This window comes from Neophocaena asiaeorientalis, unplaced genomic scaffold (genome assembly GCF_003031525.2).
Source record: "Neophocaena asiaeorientalis asiaeorientalis breed wild unplaced genomic scaffold, Neophocaena_asiaeorientalis_V1.1 scaffold251, whole genome shotgun sequence".
Taxonomy (NCBI): domain Eukaryota; kingdom Metazoa; phylum Chordata; class Mammalia; order Artiodactyla; family Phocoenidae; genus Neophocaena; species Neophocaena asiaeorientalis.
This window is the reverse complement of record NW_020173377.1, coordinates 5,452,740-5,472,779: the sequence shown is the minus strand read 5'-3', so window position 1 is coordinate 5,472,779 and position 20,040 is coordinate 5,452,740. Positions and strand designations below refer to the sequence as shown.

Here is a 20,040-nt window from a genome sequence, read left to right as displayed (position 1 = left end):
TAGCCGCTCCGCGGCATGTGGGATCTTCCCGGTCTGGGGCACGAACCCGTGTCCCCTGCATCGGCAGGCAGACTGTCAACCACTGCGCCACCAGGGGAGCCTGGCAGGAGGATTCTTAACCACTGCGCCACCAGGGGAGCCCCAATATCTGATTCTTTGCCTCACTCTTCCTCTTACCCTTCAGCTCATTCACGGCAATGTACCAGAAGACTTAGATCTCCCTTCTTTCAAATGGACATATACTCTCTTTGGTCATCTTGTAAATTCCTTCTACTGGTGGCTTATAGTACACTCTGATCAAGTTGACCAAACCCCATTCTTGATATATTGATACTAATAAGCATAATAAAATAAGAAATTTAGAAAATTCTTTTTCTCTCAACAAAGTGTCACTTTTCAAGATTTGTTGAGGAAAATTCAGTTTTGGTAGTGAAGATGAACAACGAGACTTTATTTCTCTTTGTATTACTGCTACTGTCTTAATCCCCTCAAGGCAAATGTAAGTCTCAGATGACTGGGAAGACACTGAGAATTTCCAAGCTGACTTGGAAATGCCAAAAAAAAAAAAAGCACTTTCGTGTATTTTTAAGCATTTGTTAACGCCTGTTACATGTTTTTCTATTTTTTTTTGCAGCAGTTGAATGGCAACTCCTCATTATTTTGAGATATTTTGCTATTTATTATGCTATTCTTGCTACATACTATGACATTTTATTAGTCCAGAATAACTTGCCTATTTTATAGATAACTGTTTGCTAGTCCAGAATGATTTTATATATTTTATAAGACATAGAAATATATTTTACTTTATCTGCCTATAAAAATATGATATAAGATTTAAGGCATTTAAAATTTGTATAATTTATTGTTATAAGTGATAAATGTATTTATAATCATAAATAAACATTTAAAATTCATAATATCTATAAAGGATTATGTCGATTGTCAGTTTTATATAGTACACATTATAGCTGTATATATTGTTCCCAAACAGGTAGTGGCTCCTAAGAAAGCCCGCTTAACAGAAGCTCAGAAGTCCTTAGCTGAGACAATGGAGCTTTTGAATCAGAAGAGAGCAGAACTAGCAGAAGTAGAACATCATCTGGAAAATTTACAAGCAACATTTCTTGAGAAAACTGAGGAAAAGGCTCGTTTAGAAGACCAGGTGGAACTCTGTGCTAAGAAACTTGAAAGAGCCTCAAAACTAATTGGAGGACTAGGTGGAGAAAAATCAAGGTCAGATCTCTACTCCTTTTAACAATATTTTAAAATGTCGGGCTTGAATATGTGACTTTCTTTGGGTATTTATTATGATTACTGAGTTTTAAATGGCTGGTTGAGATTGTGGGACTTTCTATAAAGCAGCTGGCTAAGCTCCTCCTAACAGAATATCAATGTCAAGGATGGTGTTTGCAACTTGCTTTCAAATGTTAAAAGAGAGAGAGAGAAAGAAGCAAATAAAACAAATGATAATTTTTAAGTGGTGAGTATGTGGGTGATCATTGTGCAATTCTTTCCAATTTTATGTATGTTAAAATTTTTCATAATAAAATGTTTGGGAGGGAGTATTGGATATATGGTTCATTTTGTTAAATTTATTTCAGATAACTGACTTGATATAACAAAGCCAGTTAGCTTCATTTTAATCTATTTATTTGTACTGGCCAGCCAACTATCATAGTTATTAACTATATTTGTTGAATGAATAGCATGATAAAGTTACATACTTTTGACAATACTTTGTAAGGTAGATTGGATGGTTTTGTAATGCACTTTTTATTGTAAAGGTTTCATTAAATGCAAAAAAATATCAACCTTAGCATTAGTATGTCAGCTGCTATACAACTTAAATGTAATTTTTGGTAATGAATGGCAAATGTTCCTATGTTTTTCAGGAACAAATAGCAGGACCACTAGACCAAATCATCCTGATTAAAATTATTAGACAAAATGCTGGTGGTTTTTTTGTTTTGTTTTGCTTATTCTGAAAGAACAAGTCCTGTAAGAAATGCCCAATATTCTAATAATCAAAGGTAGATTATCATTTGTATAACATAGATATATATTCTAGCATGTTAGAGCTAGAAGGGACCCAACCTCCTTGCTTATAGATAAGCAAGTGCCCAACATTTCTTGGCATTTTGTTATAGAGTTTGGACTAGAAGCCCCTAGCCCTTTCAATTACTATCATAGATCATTCTCTATGATGAGGCTATTTTGCCTTTGATTAATCTCCCAGATGGTCTCAAGCTGCAGATGACCTTCAGATAGTATATGAAAATTTGACTGGTGATGTCTTAGTATCCGCAGGAGTAATAGCCTACCTTGGTGCTTTCACTGCTGGCTTTCGACAAACATGTACAGAAGATTGGAGCATGTTGTGCAAGGTAATGGTTTTATATTTCATAAGTTTCTTTATGTAGAACACTTAAAGTATGTGTTGGGGTATCTGGGGGGAAAAGATGATAATAAAAACAGAGAAGGGGAGAAATGACTGAAAATATGGGGTTTTTCTTTTTTTCTTCTTGTTTGATCAGTAAAATACTTCCATAGTTCAACTTTCCTTTCAGTTTTCTTTTTATTCTTTAGAATTATTAAACAATATCTAATAACAATTAAATCAGTATTTTAATGTTAACAATATTTCAATCAACAAGACAAGAGAAAACATCAAAAGAAATTTGTTTATTTCTTACAGCAGAAAAAAATCCCATGTTCAGAGGAGTTCTCATTGAGTAAGACCCTGGGTGATCCAGTAAAAATTAGAGCTTGGAATATTGCTGGATTGCCTACAGATACTTTCTCCATAGACAATGGAGTGATTGTTAATAACTCCAGGCGTTGGTAAGGAACATAAAGTATTTACTTTTCAATTATTTTATTTTAAGGTTTTCAAATATAGAGAAAAGTTGAAAGGATTTTAAAGTGCCTGTATAGCTACTACTTCCTAGATCCTACAATTAACATTTTATTATTCTTATCTATCCCTCTATCCATCCATCAACTCATCCTTTTTCATGTATTTCAACATATGTTGCAGACATGGATCTACTTCCTTCCAAATACTTCAGCATGCATATCATTAACTAAAGTTCAATATTTGTTTTTTTTTTCTTTTGAGGTAAAATTTACATACAATGAAATACACAAAACTTAAAACTATACCATTCAATGAGTTCTAACAAAAGTATGCACTTGTGCAACCCAAACCTCTGTCAAGGTATAAAACATTCTCTTTTGTCCCTTCCCAGTAAATCCCCACCCTCATCCCATAGGAGATTATTATTCTGATTATTTTCCATCACAGGTTAGTTTTGCCTATTCTAGAACTTCATATAAATGGAATCATACTGTATGTAGTCTTTTGTATAAGGCTTTTTCCACACAGCATAATCTTACTAATTTTTGTGCTGAGTAGTATTCCATTACATGACTGTATAACTTTATGCATTTTCCTGTTGACGGACACTTGGGCCGTTGGCAGGTTTTGGCTATTCAATGTATTTATTTTAACTAGGTATTTCTACCCATTTTCCTGATACTATAACAATAATTTATGCAATTTCATGTATATTTTTCAACACTATCACTGATAGTGTGATAACTATATGAGTTTTCCAAATGGTTTTTATTGTTATCCTTTTATTTATATCACTTTCAAAAACTTGGGAAATTGCTCTCATCTGAGAAATAGTTTCTTATAAATGGTTATTTAGTCATGTCATCTAATTTAAGTCTTTTCTTGGGATCTTATGTCAAATATACTATGATAGATACTATTGAGTTCTTATATTCATGAGGTACTTTGTAAGTGCCTTATATCCTCACAAATTCCTGTGAGTTAGTTCTTATTATTCCATTTTACAGATGAGACGACTGAGGCCCACAGTGATTTACTAATTTGAAATGTAGTGAGATAACTGAGCTAATAAATGGTGGAGTAAGAATTTGAACCCAGGCAATTTAACTTCCAAATCCTTGTTCTTATTTATTATGTTAAGTGAAATGTGGAATAGGGTATCCCATTTGCTACCTTTATAACTGTAATGGAAATTTCAGTCTTCTTTTGGGATATAAGATACATTAAAGATACAAGGGAATCTTACATTCTAAAAGGTTGAGGTATTGTTTATTATATTCTTTGGAAAACTTACTAGATACTTCAAGACGTCTAAGTCTCCTTTATATTGATAGTATCATTTTACTGAAATACTGATGTATGTGTTTTGAGTGCTTATCCACTCAAAATTTTACTTGAGAGTGAACATCCTTAGGTTGAAACGTCTAGGCAATTAGTAAAATTTATTACAATCTGAGGAAGTGTAATTAGCTATTCCAGAAAATGTGTTCTCTTGTAAAGCAGGGCAAGTTCTATTTAACAGAATATTTGACCCTGAGTATTCTGTTTTAAAACTCTTTTCTATGCATTTGGTGGCCATTCAGATTTTTAAAATTGCAGTTCAAAAATGCTATTAGGATATCTATAAGGCTTAACTGAAATCCAGGGAAACCAGAGGTTTCAGGATTGTATGTAAATTGAAGAAAACAATCTGTCATTTTCTGGCAGAAAGATGACTCTTCTAATACAGTAATGTTTCAATGGTGTTACTCCTTTCTACCTGTTATTTTTGGACTGTCTGGTCAATAAGTCATGGACTGGGTCAGTTCTGAGGGATGAGTCTCCATCCTTATAGACCAGACTTCACCTCTTGCCAGTTGGGACCAATGTGTTCATCTATGGCTATTATCCTTCTGGACACTGTAAGTGACCACAGAGGCTTAATCTCTTCTCTCTGCCTCCTAACAGCAGAACCCAGTAATGTAACTAATGTTCACTCTTTTGGCTACTCACTTTAGAGTATCTTAAGTGTACCTCAGAGAAAAGTTGAGCCAGTAGGCTTTTGTAATGAAAATGCCAATGAAAATTGGTATCTCTCCCAATCAGTCTCAATCTCTCCCTCTGTCTCTTTTTCTCTCCCTCACTGTAGGACCTATTTTCTGTGTTTTTCTCTGTGCAGCTGCTTCATTGGTCTGTCTCTGATTATATGCTGATTCTGTTCTTCTGTACATATGGCCATTCCCTAATGAAGCCTTAGTTCCTAAGTTCACAAAACACATCAGTTGAATAATATACATTAACCAGAACCATTAAGTACAAGTTCAAATTCCCATGAGAGAAAAATCTGATTAGTTTAGTGTGGGACAAATATCCATACTAGGTCTTGTCACCTATGGTTGGGGGCCAAGCCACTGTAGTAACACACATGAGTAGGTCAAGAATATAGTTCTCAGAAAGAGTCGTGAACTGGGAAAGCAGTTTACAGTTAGAACCCTGTTGCTTGCTTCTTTTTGCATCTTTGGATGTGATGAAAGGTAAGGATCTAATTTTATTTATTTATTTTATAATGATAACCATTTACCCCAGCAGCATTTATTGAGTTATTCTTCCTTTCCTCACTGATTTGTAATGCTATCTTTGTCCCTTCAGTCTTTCGTTTAGTAAGGACTTGTGAATTGGTCTGAAAATGTCTTTGTTTTTCTCCTCACTTTATTTTTTCTTTAATTTTATGTCAGGTTTATTGAGATATGATATATACAATAAAATTCACCCTTTTTAGGTGCAGTGTTTTATGAATTTTGATTAAGGCCTATGGTCATATGATCCCTGCCACAATCAAGATGCAGAACATTACCAACAATTTGAAGCTTTTAAATGAGAGGGATTACATGACTTTTTTTCGTTTTTTAAAATAGAGATACAATTGATATAATTCTCACTTGTAATCAGAGTATTTAGATCAGTTATACTTAATGGAATTATTGATACATTTAGATTTAACTCTACTGTCTTACAAGTTCTTTTCTGTTTGTCTCATCTGTTCTTTGTTCCTTTTATCTTCTTTTTCCACCTGGCTTTGGATTAATTGAATTTTTTTATGATTCCATCTTGTCTCCACTATTTGCTTGTTGGTTATATATTCCCTATTTTAAGTGTTTGCTCTAGAGTTTACAATACACATCTTTAGTTTCTGAATACTTTCAGATAGCAATATACTGCTACACATATAGTATAAGAATCTTTCAACAGTATAGTTCCAATGTCTCTCTCCTATTTATTGCGCTGTTATTGTATATTTTATTTTTCATATGTCATAAATCCCACAATACATTGTTACTATTTTTGCTTTAGACAGTAATTATGTTAGGGTGCTTAAATATAAGAAAAATGTCTTTTATGTTTATGTTCATTTTTTCCCCATTTTTGGACTTTTTGATTGTTTTTTCTTTTTGGCCTTGTGGTGGCACGGCTTACAAGATCTTAGTTCCCTAACCATGGATTGAACCTGGGTCACAGCAGTGGAAGAACCAAGCCCTAACCACTGGGCTGCCAGGGAATGCCCTTAGACTTCTTCATTTCTTTATGTTTCTATCTATTTTCATATTTCTTCTGCCTGACAAATATTTTTAGCACTTCCTGAGTACAGGTCTATTGGCAATTAATTCATTTAGCTTTTTTTCTTTATTTCATCTTCATTTTGAAAGATATTGTTTGCTGGGTTTAGAATTCTGAGTTGACAGTTTTTTGGATTCTTTTGGTTTTCCTTTTTTCCTTTAAAAATGTCACTCCATACCATGGAGTGCCACCAGGGAAGCCCCTTGCTTACTTTTTTTTTTTTTTTGCGGTACGCGGGCCTCTCACTGTTGTGGCCTCTCCGGTTGTGGAGCACAGGCGCGAAGGCTCAGCGGCCCTGGCTCACAGACCTAGCTGCTCCACGGCATATAGGATCTTCCCGTACCGGGGCACAAACCCGTGTCCTCTGCATCGGCAGGCGGACTCTCAACCACTGCGCCACCAGGGAAGCCCCCCCTTGCTTACTTTTTAACCACAATGAAAATACTTACTCTTCTGCTTTATTATCGTTTACTAATACAACACTGGCTACTGCCTACTTAACAGCAAAGCTTTGTTTTCCCCAAAATTACTACCTCTGTCAGAAGCATAGATTGATAATGCTTTTTTCTTCAGACTGCCCAAAGATCTCAGATGTAGATGAGCATTACTTTCATACCTACAGTCATGTACATACAGAATACAAATAACTTGGCATGGTGTTATTTCTCTGATGGACACAACTCAATTTTCCAGTTGTATTTGTAAAACAGAAAGTTGTATTAAGTAGAAGTTGGATTTCTTTTAGAATAAACAAGATCTCTAATTATTGCATTACTGAGAACATTGATTTAGGTTTTACCAAGAATATTGATAGGCATTAAAAATCTTAATTGACAGAAATAGTTACTTTTTGCAGGGGAATGAACAAATACCATATTTTTCCAATAATAAGGATATGTAAGGAAGAAAAAATGTCCCTTTAAACAGGGCCTTGAAAGGTACTGAAAGCATCTAGTCTAATTACTAGACAACTTTTAAGCAATTGTGTGCAAAATAACTTTCTCATTTCCGGAACACTTTTCCTCTGTTTGCTATGATAGCAAAAGTAAATTTTAACTAGTGTCTGTACTTTTTTGTGCTTTCAATAGGATTTCAGCACAGTTTGAGCAGAGAAAGAAAACAACCAGTCAGCTAGTATTGGATTGTTTTGTTTTTTGGAAAGGAAAGAAAATAAAAGAACAAAGTTATCTGGCGGCTTCCCTGGTGGCGCAGTGGTTGAGAGTCCGCCTGCCGATGCAGGGGACGCGGGTTCGTGCCCTGGTCTGGGAAGATCCCACATGCCGCGGAGCGGCTGGGCCCGTGAGCCATGGCCGCTGAGCCTGCGCGTCCGGAGCCTGTGCACCGCAATGGGAGAGGCCACAACAGTGAGAGGCCTGCGTACCGGAAAAAACAAAAACAAAAACAAAGTTATCTGGGAGTAGTTGATTAAAGAGCTTATTTTTAGGCAAAGGGAAAGGGGATTTTTATCCCTAGAAGCTGTTGAAACAGAAGGAGAATGGGAAAGCCAAAGTGACATGGAATGAAAACTCCCCTTTCTGTGCTAATATTTTTAAAAGATAATTTAATGCACTGTACTGAATATAAAAGGAACCTAAGATAGCATCATCACTGAAGAAGAGGAAAGCACATCATATTTTGATTCTCTGAAACCATGAATCATATGTTCTTAAACACAAAGTCTGTACCATGCTTACATAGAAAACATTCCTAAATAGATCTCAAATATATACCAAACTAAACTTGGAAACTTAGTTTATGGTTCTACTCATAACCTAAGGAAATCCGTTATAGGCTAGTGGATCTCTTATTTTAAGTTTTTATCAAATACGTAGGATTATTTTTTATATTATGTTAACAGATGACATGGATTAAAATTACCATGAAAACAGTATGTTATGTTGGAAAAAACACAGCTCTTTATCCTACTTCTGACATTGAACTAGTTTTTTAACCTTAGAACCTTGGGCAAAGTATTCCCTGAGACTGAATTTCTTCACTTTAAAAATAAATGAGGGGGGGCTTCCCTGGTGGCGCAGTGGTTGAGAGTCCGCCTGCCGATGCAGGGGACACGGGTTCGTGCCCCAGTCCGGGAAGATCCCACATGCCGCGGAGCGGCTGCACCCGTGAGCCATGGCCCCTTAGCCTGCGCATCCGGAGCCTGTGCTCCACAACTGGAGAGGCCACAACAGTGAGAGGCCTGCGTACCGCAAAACAAATAAATAAATAATAAATAAATAAATAAATGAGAATAAAACTCCTTTTCACTTTTTTCTCACAGGAATTTTGTGAAGATTAATCCTGATAATGTATGTGAAACACTTTGTATTTGTACAGATTGATGGTGATGTTTATTATGTAAATTATATAATTTTAAAGAAATCTCAACATCTATTTATTCCCCTCAGAATATTTCTTATTATATTCTAGGCCTTTAATGATTGACCCCCAGGGTCAAGCCAATAAATGGATCAAAAACTCTGAGAAAGAAAATCAGCTTAGTGTTATTAAGCTATCAGATTCAGACTATATGAGAACACTGGAAAACTGTATTCAGTTTGGAACTCCACTTCTATTAGAAAATGTTGGTGAAGAACTGGATCCATCTTTGGAGCCTTTACTACTTAGACAAACTTTTAAACAAGGTAGAAATCAATTGATATTAGTTGGTAGAACTGAAAGGTGATTGGATTATCTCTGAGGCAAGAAAAGCACTACATATTTTAATAATAATGTTAACGTAGAACTTCTGTGTCATTGTTATGCATGAAAGGAAATTTGGAACAAGTATCAGATATTCTAAAGTAAATACCTTCATTGCCTTAATCACTGTTACCTAGACTGTTCAGTACAGAACATGAAGTTGAAGCCAGCCTGAAATTCCTTTATCTTGTGACTAAGGACCACACAAAGTCCATTACTATGAATAGTAGTGGTTAATGTGAACCAGAGTTGACTTTAGGTAAATGTTGCCCACCATATATCTTTCTGCTTATAAAAATTTTATCTCTGTCAAGCTCTAGTACTTTTAAGAGCTTTAGCAATATTTATATATTGAAAAGTAATGGAAGAAGTAAGATTAAAAGGAATCTTTATTTAGAAGGCTCCATGACAACCAGAGAAAATGTCTTATAGTACGCCAGAATTCATGAGTCCTGCTGTATAATTGCTTACTTGCCTCTGTGTTATATGTGACTTTTGCAACACCTTTTTGTATTCTATTTGAAATTACTTTATGACTTTTTACGTAACCTAGGAAGGGCTTTAACAGGGGGGATGGGCTATGTAACTTTGGCTTATTTATTCTGCATTTTTTTTCTGAAATACAGGTGGCATTGATTGCCTCAGACTTGGTGAGGTCATTATTGAGTATTCCTTTGATTTCAAGTTTTATATCACCACAAAGCTGAGGAATCCACACTATATGCCAGAGCTGGCTACAAAGCTATCTTTGCTCAATTTCATGATAACTCCAGAAGGACTTGAAGATCAATTACTAGGTATTGTTGTTGCAAAGGAGAGGTACGTGTTTTTTTAGATACTTCCAGGGGGTATAGAGAGGAATATTTGTAGGCCATTAATACTTTTGTTATGTGATTATTTTGAAACCTTGTCAAAATTTAATATTTTGTCATTATAAATTAAATAAGTATTTAATTCTTTAAAATAGCCATTCTATAACAAGTAAGTTATAAACCAACCATGTTATATTGGGCTTTTAATATGGGTAGCTGGATTCAGGTGATATGCCATGACTTCTGACTTGTATCTGACTGTTTGAGCCAAAAAATTTCATCCCTAGGAATGTATGCTACAGACAAAATCAGAAATGTGTTCAAAGACATATACAGGATATTAATGAAATAAGAAAATACTTAGGACAAGAATGAAAAAGCAGGATACAAACCTATATATGGTAGGGGTAATATTTGTTTTTAAAAAGTTAATGCATGAATGGATATCCATATATACCAAAAAAAGATTGAGAAAGAATATTGACAGTGATAATCCTTAGGATTGGTAAGATTATGGATAATTCTTATTATTTTCTTTATACTTTATGTATTTTTCCATTGCTAGCATGTATTATTTTTTAAATGAGAAAAAATATTATGATACCTAGAAGGGCTACTAGTAAAGAATTGCTTCCTGAAGGAAACCTTCGATTCCACTTGAAGCTTAATATAACACTCTCAAGTAGTCTATTACATGAAATCAACTTATAAGTGAAAATATGTACCATGAAGTTCTTTTGTTATTTTCAATGTTTATCCCACTTGCGCAGTATCCAAGACAGAACTGTCATAACATATTCTATAACATGGTGAATTATGTTATTTTGAAGTTTCATACCTTCATTGTTAAGATATAAGTGCGAGTTTTGTCTTTTACTTGAAGAGCCAGTTGTAGGATGAGTCATCTTTTCTGTCTCCTGTTGTAGAAGAGATGATGAAAATGGGACTGAATATGATTAAGCCAAGGAATAGATAAGAAGTCTCATATTCTGAGTTTCTTTTCCAGTTCTTATTCTCACACAATGAGCTAAGCCATATGGTAAATTTAACATATTCTTAGACTTACTGTAGTATATGTTATTGCCACATTTTACATATATGTAATTAATGCTTTTTTTGCTTGAATTTCTCAAATTATTATTTTCATGGGAGCATTTTTTTCTTAGGTTAGGATAAAGAGATTAATCATCTTAATTTGTATTATATGTCTACAAAATTATTTAACTATCTACAAAATTGTGATATCTAATATTTGGATAAAATACTACAAATTTAGACTAAATGTTTTTATCTTTTTAGACCAGAATTAGAAGAGGAACGAAATGCTCTTATTCTTCAGTCTGCAGCTAATAAGAAACAGCTAAAAGATATAGAGAAAAAAATTTTAGAAACATTATCATCTTCAGAAGGGAACATTTTAGAAGATGAAAGTGCAATTAAAGTCTTAGACTCTGCTAAATTGATGTCCAATGAGATAACAAAGAAACAACAGGTAAAAAAAGAATCCTAGAAATTTTTAGATTCTTAAGAGTCCAATGTGCTCCCATTCCCTAAGGAAAGTGCTATACTAGGCTTATGGGAAGAGGAAAAGGATTCATAAAATACCAAAAGATAGAAACTAATTTTAAACTCATAAGAGAATATCTTATACTGTTGAATCATTCAAAACCTGGTGTCATCTCTGTGGCACCTATACACAGAAGAAATAAATTTGGAATGAAAAGAATTTTAAACATACTTTTTATTATTGTGTACGTAGGGTAAGCTAGTCAGGTTCATTCAAATTTTAATTGACTCTTCACCTAAAACTTAAGTTTGAGAATATGGCTTGCCTCTGTTCGTGGTTGGAACTTAAGATGTGTGAAGGTAATTGCTGGTTAATTGGACAGTAAGTGGTTCTAGGAACTAATAAGGATGATCTTCTGACATTGTCTTGTCTTTTGTCTGGGAGAGAGGCATGAGAGTTGGGAGTGGCAGGTAGAGGAAGGAAGAAACATACAATAATGTACTTATTGCAAATTCATCTAACAGAGCTAAATGGTATTTTTATATTGCATCTTTTAAAAAATATAATCCTACAGTGTTATGGGTGGAAGAAGCCTTAGCTATTTGTCATCTTTAGCATTTCATAGTTGAGAAAAGTAGGGCCCAGAAAAAGTAGTTAAGGCCCAAGTTCACACAATGAAATGATAATACAGAATGACTTTAGTAGGCTAACTTTACTGATTTTCAGACCTTTCAACCCTCCTTGGCCCACCCAATGAATTAAACACATCTTAATATTGGCGTAATTAAAAAATAAAAAGAAACCTAATAGAAATTTCACTAATTACTCAGTATCCTTCTGTTTGCACCCTACCCCATGCACCCCAGTTTTGGGGTAGAGGATTTCCAAAAGGTCTAGGCACCTTTCCCCTTGGGATGGGTTTAGTTTTATGTGAATGTGATGGTAATGACTCTCTAGCCAGGTGTACTGTTTTGTTTTGTGTTTGTGTTTTTCATTTCAGGAGAGCCAAAAGGAGTAGTGTCTTAGAGTAATATGCTGTGGTAGCCTCCCATCTGAGGACCGTGGCTGAGATATTCTATAATGTCTGCCTTTCCAATTAATGTTCGTCAGAGCAGAACCCATTCCTCATTTTCCTCTCACCACAGTGTTTTCTCAAAGGGAAGAAAAGACAGGAAGCATTTATCAGCTTATTTCCTATTAGACTCAAAGAGGAAAGTAGATATCAGTATTTATTGGTTCAAATACTTCATCTTACAAAAAGAGAGAAATTTAATCATAATGTCTTTTTGACTGGGACTCATTAATCATTACAAACATAATTTAGAATTCACTATATATTTTGATTTAAAACATGCTCTGTATCTGGCCCTGACTTTTATCTACCCACCCACCCAGATGTAAGATAAACCATCTTCAGAGCAAAGTGTTCCCACATAGTCTAAAACCTGCTTTTCCCTTTTATCCCAACCCATAAGATTAAATAAACACAAACAAAACTTTAAGAATTTGTTCTGGACTTCCCTGGTGGCGCAGTGGATAAGACTCCGCACTCCCAATGCAGGGGGCCTGGGTTTGATCCCTGGTCAGGGAACTAGATCCCACATGCATGCTGCAACTAAGAGTTCACATGCCACAACAAAGACCCTGTGCAATTAAATAAATAAATATTAAAAAAAAAAAAGAATTTGTTCTATAAGTTTCAAAGCCTTCCCTCCCTGCAAAAGTTGTCTTCATTGAAGTTTAGTCTTGTGGATTCTTGGAAAGTATAATATATATAAATAGCAGAGCCCCGGAAATTTTTACAATAATAAATTCTCCTCTTTTAACATCGTGTGCTCACAATGTTTATTTGTTAGAAAATGTCTTGTCCTTTGATTTTAGGCCATTAATGGTAATTAATCAAAACTCTATATGTCTTGAGTTTAGCGTTTCATACTAAGCGGCCAAGTATATATAAATACAACACTATTTATAAATACACTGCAGATTAAGCCTTGGAACCTGAGTTAAATTATTATTTACTCTTTAAAAATAATAACAATATATTTGCTAAAATAATAACAATATTTGCAAAAATAATAACAATGTTTTGCTTACTGTTGCCGTTAATGGTAAATGGCATTTAGCTGAAAAAATTAAGGGTTAAATAACAGGAGGTTAAAATGAGAATACCAAGATTATGCTTTCTTTTGTAAAAATGTCATTAATTTCCATTGTTGATAACTTTGTTTCACTTATAGTCAAGTTTGAGGTTCAAACCTTACTTTTAATTGTAGCTACACTGTAATTTGGGGGAAAGTTTGCTTGCAAGGAACAGAAACCTACTCAAATTAGCTTAAATAAAAAATATACAAGGGGATATTTTATTTTCCCAATTATAGGAAGTACATACAGGCCTCAGGAATTAATGGAAAGCATTAAGTTTCTATGCTCTGTCTCTCCCTTTCTCTAAGGTTGTGTCGTTCTCATATGTGCTTCTTTCTGCTCCATCCGGAGACCAATTTTTTCTGTAAAACTTTTGTACTGTTCCTTCATACGTTTATCTTGCACATAGAAACCAACTCTGATACCATTACCTTTTAGCACTAAGGCCAAGTACCACCTGATTTCAGTTTTTGATGTTCCTAAAGTTCTCATTCTCTGGCGGGAAAATTAATTAGCTTATTTTAGGTCTGGTTCTATCCCTCCCACCTGATTTAATCAGCTACAAACAGGATCATTCAATATAAACATGGCTACATAGGCACATTTATTCAAGAGAGTCTGTGGCTAGCATTTGCAAAGAAGGGAGAAGAGGGTTGGAAAAATGCTCTACATGTTTTTCCTGTAGAATATCAACCTATCAGATTGAGTTGTCATTTGAAGGGCTGTTATCTTGGAGAAATTTTTTCATTTGGGGTTAAATATCTATACTGTTATTAAGCCTAGAAAAGTTAAAATTTTGAGAATTTCACTGAAAAAAGGTATTCTTAATGTATCAAACCATCAGCCAACAAATATTTCTGAATTCCTACTTTGTCAGACTTTGTGCTGGGTTCTGGTACACATGTTGACACCTTAAACCATACACACAGGCATACTTGCTGTCTCTCTCTCCATCTCCCTCTCTCTGTATCTCTGACCTATTAAAATAAAAGAGGGTGAGTGACAATAATAGATACATGTCAGATGAAAGCAAAGAATAAGCAAAGATTGACAGTTTTGTATTCCTCAAATAAGAAAGAGATGATTGGTGGATAGTTACACCTTCAATCTGTAAAGAGAGTTTTCTTTCTTCTACCTCCCTTCTTTCCACCCTCTCTTCATCTTCTTCCCTCTCTCCCTAGTTCTTTCCTTCCTTCCTTTTCCTTTCTTTCTTTTTTGGCTGCGTCGGGTCTTAGTTGCAGCATGCAGGAGCTTCGCTGAGGCATGTGGGAGCTTTAGTTGCAATGCGTGAGCTCTTCATTGCGGCACATGGGCGTCTCTCTAGTTGTGTCATGCAGGGTTTCTTTTCTCTTCTCTAGTTGTGGCCTGTGGGCTCCAGAGCACGTGGGCTCTGTAGTTTGCGGCATGCAGGCTCTCTAGTTGAGGCTTTTCCATTGTTGATAACTTTGTTTCACTTATAGTCAAGTTTGAGGTTCAAACCTTACTTTTAATTGTAGCTACACTGTAATTTGGGGGAAAGTTTGCTTGCAAGGAACAGAAACCTACTCAAATTAGCTTAAATAAAAAATATACAAGGGGATATTTTATTTTCCCAATTATAGGAAGTACATACAGGCCTCAGGAATTAATGGAAAGCATTAAGTTTCTATGCTCTGTCTCTCCCTTTCTCTAAGGTTGTGTCGTTCTCATATGTGCTTCTTTCTGCTCCATCCGGAGACCAATTTTTTCTGTAAAACTTTTGTACTGTTCCTTCATACGTTTATCTTGCACATAGAAACCAACTCTGATACCATTACCTTTTAGCACTAAGGCCAAGTACCACCTGATTTCAGTTTTTGATGTTCCTAAAGTTCTCATTCTCTGGCGGGAAAATTAATTAGCTTATTTTAGGTCTGGTTCTATCCCTCCCACCTGATTTAATCAGCTACAAACAGGATCATTCAATATAAACATGGCTACATAGGCACATTTATTCAAGAGAGTCTGTGGCTAGCATTTGCAAAGAAGGGAGAAGAGGGTTGGAAAAATGCTCTACATGTTTTTCCTGTAGAATATCAACCTATCAGATTGAGTTGTCATTTGAAGGGCTGTTATCTTGGAGAAATTTTTTCATTTGGGGTTAAATATCTATACTGTTATTAAGCCTAGAAAAGTTAAAATTTTGAGAATTTCACTGAAAAAAGGTATTCTTAATGTATCAAACCATCAGCCAACAAATATTTCTGAATTCCTACTTTGTCAGACTTTGTGCTGGGTTCTGGTACACATGTTGACACCTTAAACCATACACACAGGCATACTTGCTGTCTCTCTCTCCATCTCCCTCTCTCTGTATCTCTGACCTATTAAAATAAAAGAGGGTGAGTGACAATAATAGATACATGTCAGATGAAAGCAAAGAATAAGCAAAGATTGACAGTTTTGTATTCCTCAAATAAGAAAGAGATGATTGGTGGATAGTTACACCTTCAATCTGTAAAGAGAGTTTTCTTTCTTCTACCTCCCTTCTTTCCACCCTCTCTTCATCTTCTTCCCTCTCTCCCTAGTTCTTTCCTTCCTTCCTTTTCCTTTCTTTCTTTTTTGGCTGCGTCGGGTCTTAGTTGCAGCATGCAGGAGCTTCGCTGAGGCATGTGGGAGCTTTAGTTGCAATGCGTGAGCTCTTCATTGCGGCACATGGGCGTCTCTCTAGTTGTGTCATGCAGGGTTTCTTTTCTCTTCTCTAGTTGTGGCCTGTGGGCTCCAGAGCACGTGGGCTCTGTAGTTTGCGGCATGCAGGCTCTCTAGTTGAGGCGCGCAGGCTCAGTAGTTGTGGTGCACGGGCTTAGTTGCCCTACAGCATGTGGGACCTTAGTTCCCAGACCAGGGATTGAACCAGTGTCCCCTCCTTTGATGTAAACCATGCCTGTATAATTTTGTCATTAAGTTAGGGGATATTTTTAATATAAATTTCATTATATGAAAAATATATAATTAAAACATCTCCTATTTCTTAATCTTGATTTTTCTCTTCTTCTAGATTGCAGAAAAAACAGAACTCAAAATAGCAGAGTCTCGAGAAGGCTATAGACCTATTGCTAAACATTCATCAGTATTATTCTTTAGCATTGCAGACCTGGCTAACATTGATCCCATGTACCAGTACTCTCTCATCTGGTTTGTGAACCTTTATATCAACTCTATTCATGACAGGTAAACATTCTCTAGCTTCATTCATGCTCCCTAGGTTGGATTTTCACCATCCTTCCATTTAAGATATATAATATTTTTCTTACTGTTTATATAATACATATTCACTATAGAACATTACAAAATATGGGAAAAAGGAAGGAAGGAAGGAAGAAGGGAGGGAAGGAAGGGGAAGAGGGAAGGAAAGAAGGATGGGAGGAAGGGAGGAAGGAAGGAAAGAAAGAGAGAAAAAGCAAGCAAGCAGGCCTCATTTCTATTTTAAGTTTTGTTTCACTTCTACTCAAGATTTAGGCATAGAGGGATTAACTTTAGGTCTTTTTGCCCCTCTCTTTTAAATATTTTGATAAAGCACATGACCTATCTTTGCTAGCAACTCCAATATATCTTTCTCCAGCCTTGAGTTCTCTAAAAAATTTCAGCCCCACATTTCTAATCATTTGCTAGATATTTTCACTTTAACCAATTACTGAATGTACACAGATTTTGGAGTTAGACTGGAGTAAGGGATTAAATTTCAGTTCTGCCACATAATAGCTGCATGAATACAGGCAAGTCAGCTAACTTTTCTGTAATTGCCTCAATTTTTCTTATCTATAAAATAGGGATAATAATAATACCTACTTTTAAGAGTTGTTATGAGAATTAAAAAGATAATATTTATAGAGTATTTTTAAACAATATCTGGTATTTAGTAACTTGTTAAGTAGAATAAAAATATGATTTGAGCCTAGCATATGTGTTCTACATGGGCTCTTGGTAGAACAATCTTTCCTGAGTGATTGAAATCCCTAAGCTTTCCCAGTTGGGATTTGGAATTTGAATTAACATACCCTACATGATGTAGGATGTTCAAGTTGAAGAATTGACATAAATGTCAATAATAGGTGTCGAGGATGTGAAGTCATCAGAACCCTCATACACTGCTGGTGGGATTGTAAAATATGCATCCACTTTGGAAGCATTTTTAGAAGTTCCTCAAAATATTAAACATAGATTTGCCGTATGATCCAGTATTTCCAGCAAATATAGCAATTCTTGGGTATACACTAAAGAGAATTCAATGCATGTATTCACACAGAAACTTACAGTCTTTTTGATTTTATATGCAAAAAACTATATTCAAAAGTTACTTGGGTTAGTTTTTCCTCCTTTAGTATGATGATGTTTGTTATTCATGTGAAATACAGTTAGGGTAATTTGTTTATTTTTATATTTCATTTTAGAGTTTCCCCCTTTTCCTTGTTGATTTTAATTATATTTTTGAGTACATAAGCCATCAATATGACTCCAAAAGTAAATCCCATACAGAAGGTCTGCTCAGAGAAGTGTCACTACCCCCTCCCCTTCCATCCCATTCCCATGGATCCAAGTATTTTTAAAAATTAAACTTTTAATTTTGAGATAATTGTAGATTTACATGCAATTATAAGAACAAGTGCAGCGATCCCGTGTACTCTTTATGCAGTTTGCTCAATGGTGACGTTTTGAGAAACTGTAGTACAATATCACAACCAGAATATTGATGTTGACACAGTCAAGATACAGAGTACTTTCATCACCACAAGGATACCCATGTTGCCCTTTTATAGCCATACTCATCTTCCTCCCATTCTCATGCTGACCGTAACCCTTGGCAACCACTAATGTGTTCTCCATTTCTATAATTTTGTCACTTCAAGAATGTTGTATAAATGGAATCATACACTATGTAACTTTTGGGAATTGGCTTTTTTTCACCCAATATAATTCTCTGGGGATTCATTTAGATTGTTTACTCCTTTTTATTGCTGAGAGGATTTAATGATATTGATGTACTACAGTTTGTTTAATCATTCACTTGTTACAGGACATCTGGGTTATTTCCAGGTTTTGGCTTTTACAAATAAAATTGCTATAAAATGCATGGACAGGTTTTTGTGTGAACATAAGTTTTCATTTCTCCAAGATAACTGCCCAGGAGTGCAATTGCTGGGTCATGTGGTAGTTGCTTGTTTGTTTTTTTTTTAAGTAACTGCTAAACTTTCCTAGAATGGGTGTATCATCTTAGATTCCCATAAGTATTACTGAAAAAATTGAACTAAAAAAATGAAAGCAACGTATTCTTATTGCAAAAGTTTTAAGCATGTAAGAGTATAAAGAAGAAAATAATTATTAGTCATAACCCATCCAGAAGTAATCACTTTTGTCCATATGTTTTCTTACTTTTCTTTTTTTTTTTTAACATATGGATCTTGATCTAGATTTTATGCTTCTTTGAGGCAGGTAAATGTTTCATAATTCTTTATCTCTTACAGTTCCCTCCCCAGCTTAGATTCTCACACTAATAGATATTCAGTAGGTGCTTTTTAATTAACTGATTGTTTTCAGTCATTTGGGAGTACAATAAGAAATTTAGAATTTTGAAAATAGAGAGATGGTGTAAACCATATTTCATTTTCTCATAGAATTATACCCCATTTTTAACATATAGCTTCATACGAAGTTGCACACACAAAAAACTGTACAGGGAGGTCCCATGTACCCTTTACCCAGTTTCTCCAGTCCTTACATCTTTTTTTTTTCAGTTGAAGTGTAGTTAATATACAATATTATGTTAGTCTCAGGTGTACAACATAGTGAGTCAACATTTAAATACATTAAGAAATGATCACAACAATAAGTCTAGTAACCATCTGTCGCCATACAAAAGTATTACAATATTATTGACTATATTCCTTATGCTATGTTGCATCCCATGTCTGATTTATTTTCTGACTGGAAATTTGTACCTCTTAATCCCCTTCACCTATATGGCCCCCACCCCATCCCCTCTGGCAACCACCAGTTTGCTCTCTGTATCTATAAATCTGTTTCTGTGTTGTTTTGTTTGTTCATTTGTTTTGTCTTTTAGATTCTACATATAAGAGAGATCATATGATATTTTTCTCTATCTGACTTATTTCACTTAGCATATACAGTCTAGTTCCTTCCATGTTGTTGCAAATGGCAAATTTTCTTTTTTTATGGCTAAGTGTATGTTGTGTATATATACCACATCTTCTTTATTCAGTCATCTATTGATGGACACTTAAATTCCAATCAAAAAATGGGCAGAAGACCTAAATAGACATTTCTCCAAAGAAGACACACAGATGGCCAAAAGGCACATGAAAAGATGCTCAGCATCGCTAATTATAAGAGAAATGCAAACCAAAACTACAATGAGGTATCATCTCACACCAGTCAGAATGGCCATC

General features: G+C 35.0%; 1 protein-coding gene across 1 annotated transcript in view; it reads left to right on the top strand.

Annotated features, from left to right (window-relative positions):
* Nucleotides 1–20,040, top strand: part of DNAH12 (dynein axonemal heavy chain 12) — a 226,941-nt gene that overhangs the window by 175,727 nt on the left and 31,174 nt on the right. Inside the window, exons 54-60 of the mRNA XM_024746372.1 lie at nt 995–1,236; nt 2,240–2,387; nt 2,699–2,844; nt 8,882–9,096; nt 9,781–9,973; nt 11,266–11,458; nt 16,635–16,807. Of these exons, the coding sequence (XP_024602140.1) occupies nt 995–1,236; nt 2,240–2,387; nt 2,699–2,844; nt 8,882–9,096; nt 9,781–9,973; nt 11,266–11,458; nt 16,635–16,807 (1,310 nt within the window). The remainder of the gene's footprint in view (nt 1–994; nt 1,237–2,239; nt 2,388–2,698; nt 2,845–8,881; nt 9,097–9,780; nt 9,974–11,265; nt 11,459–16,634; nt 16,808–20,040) is intronic.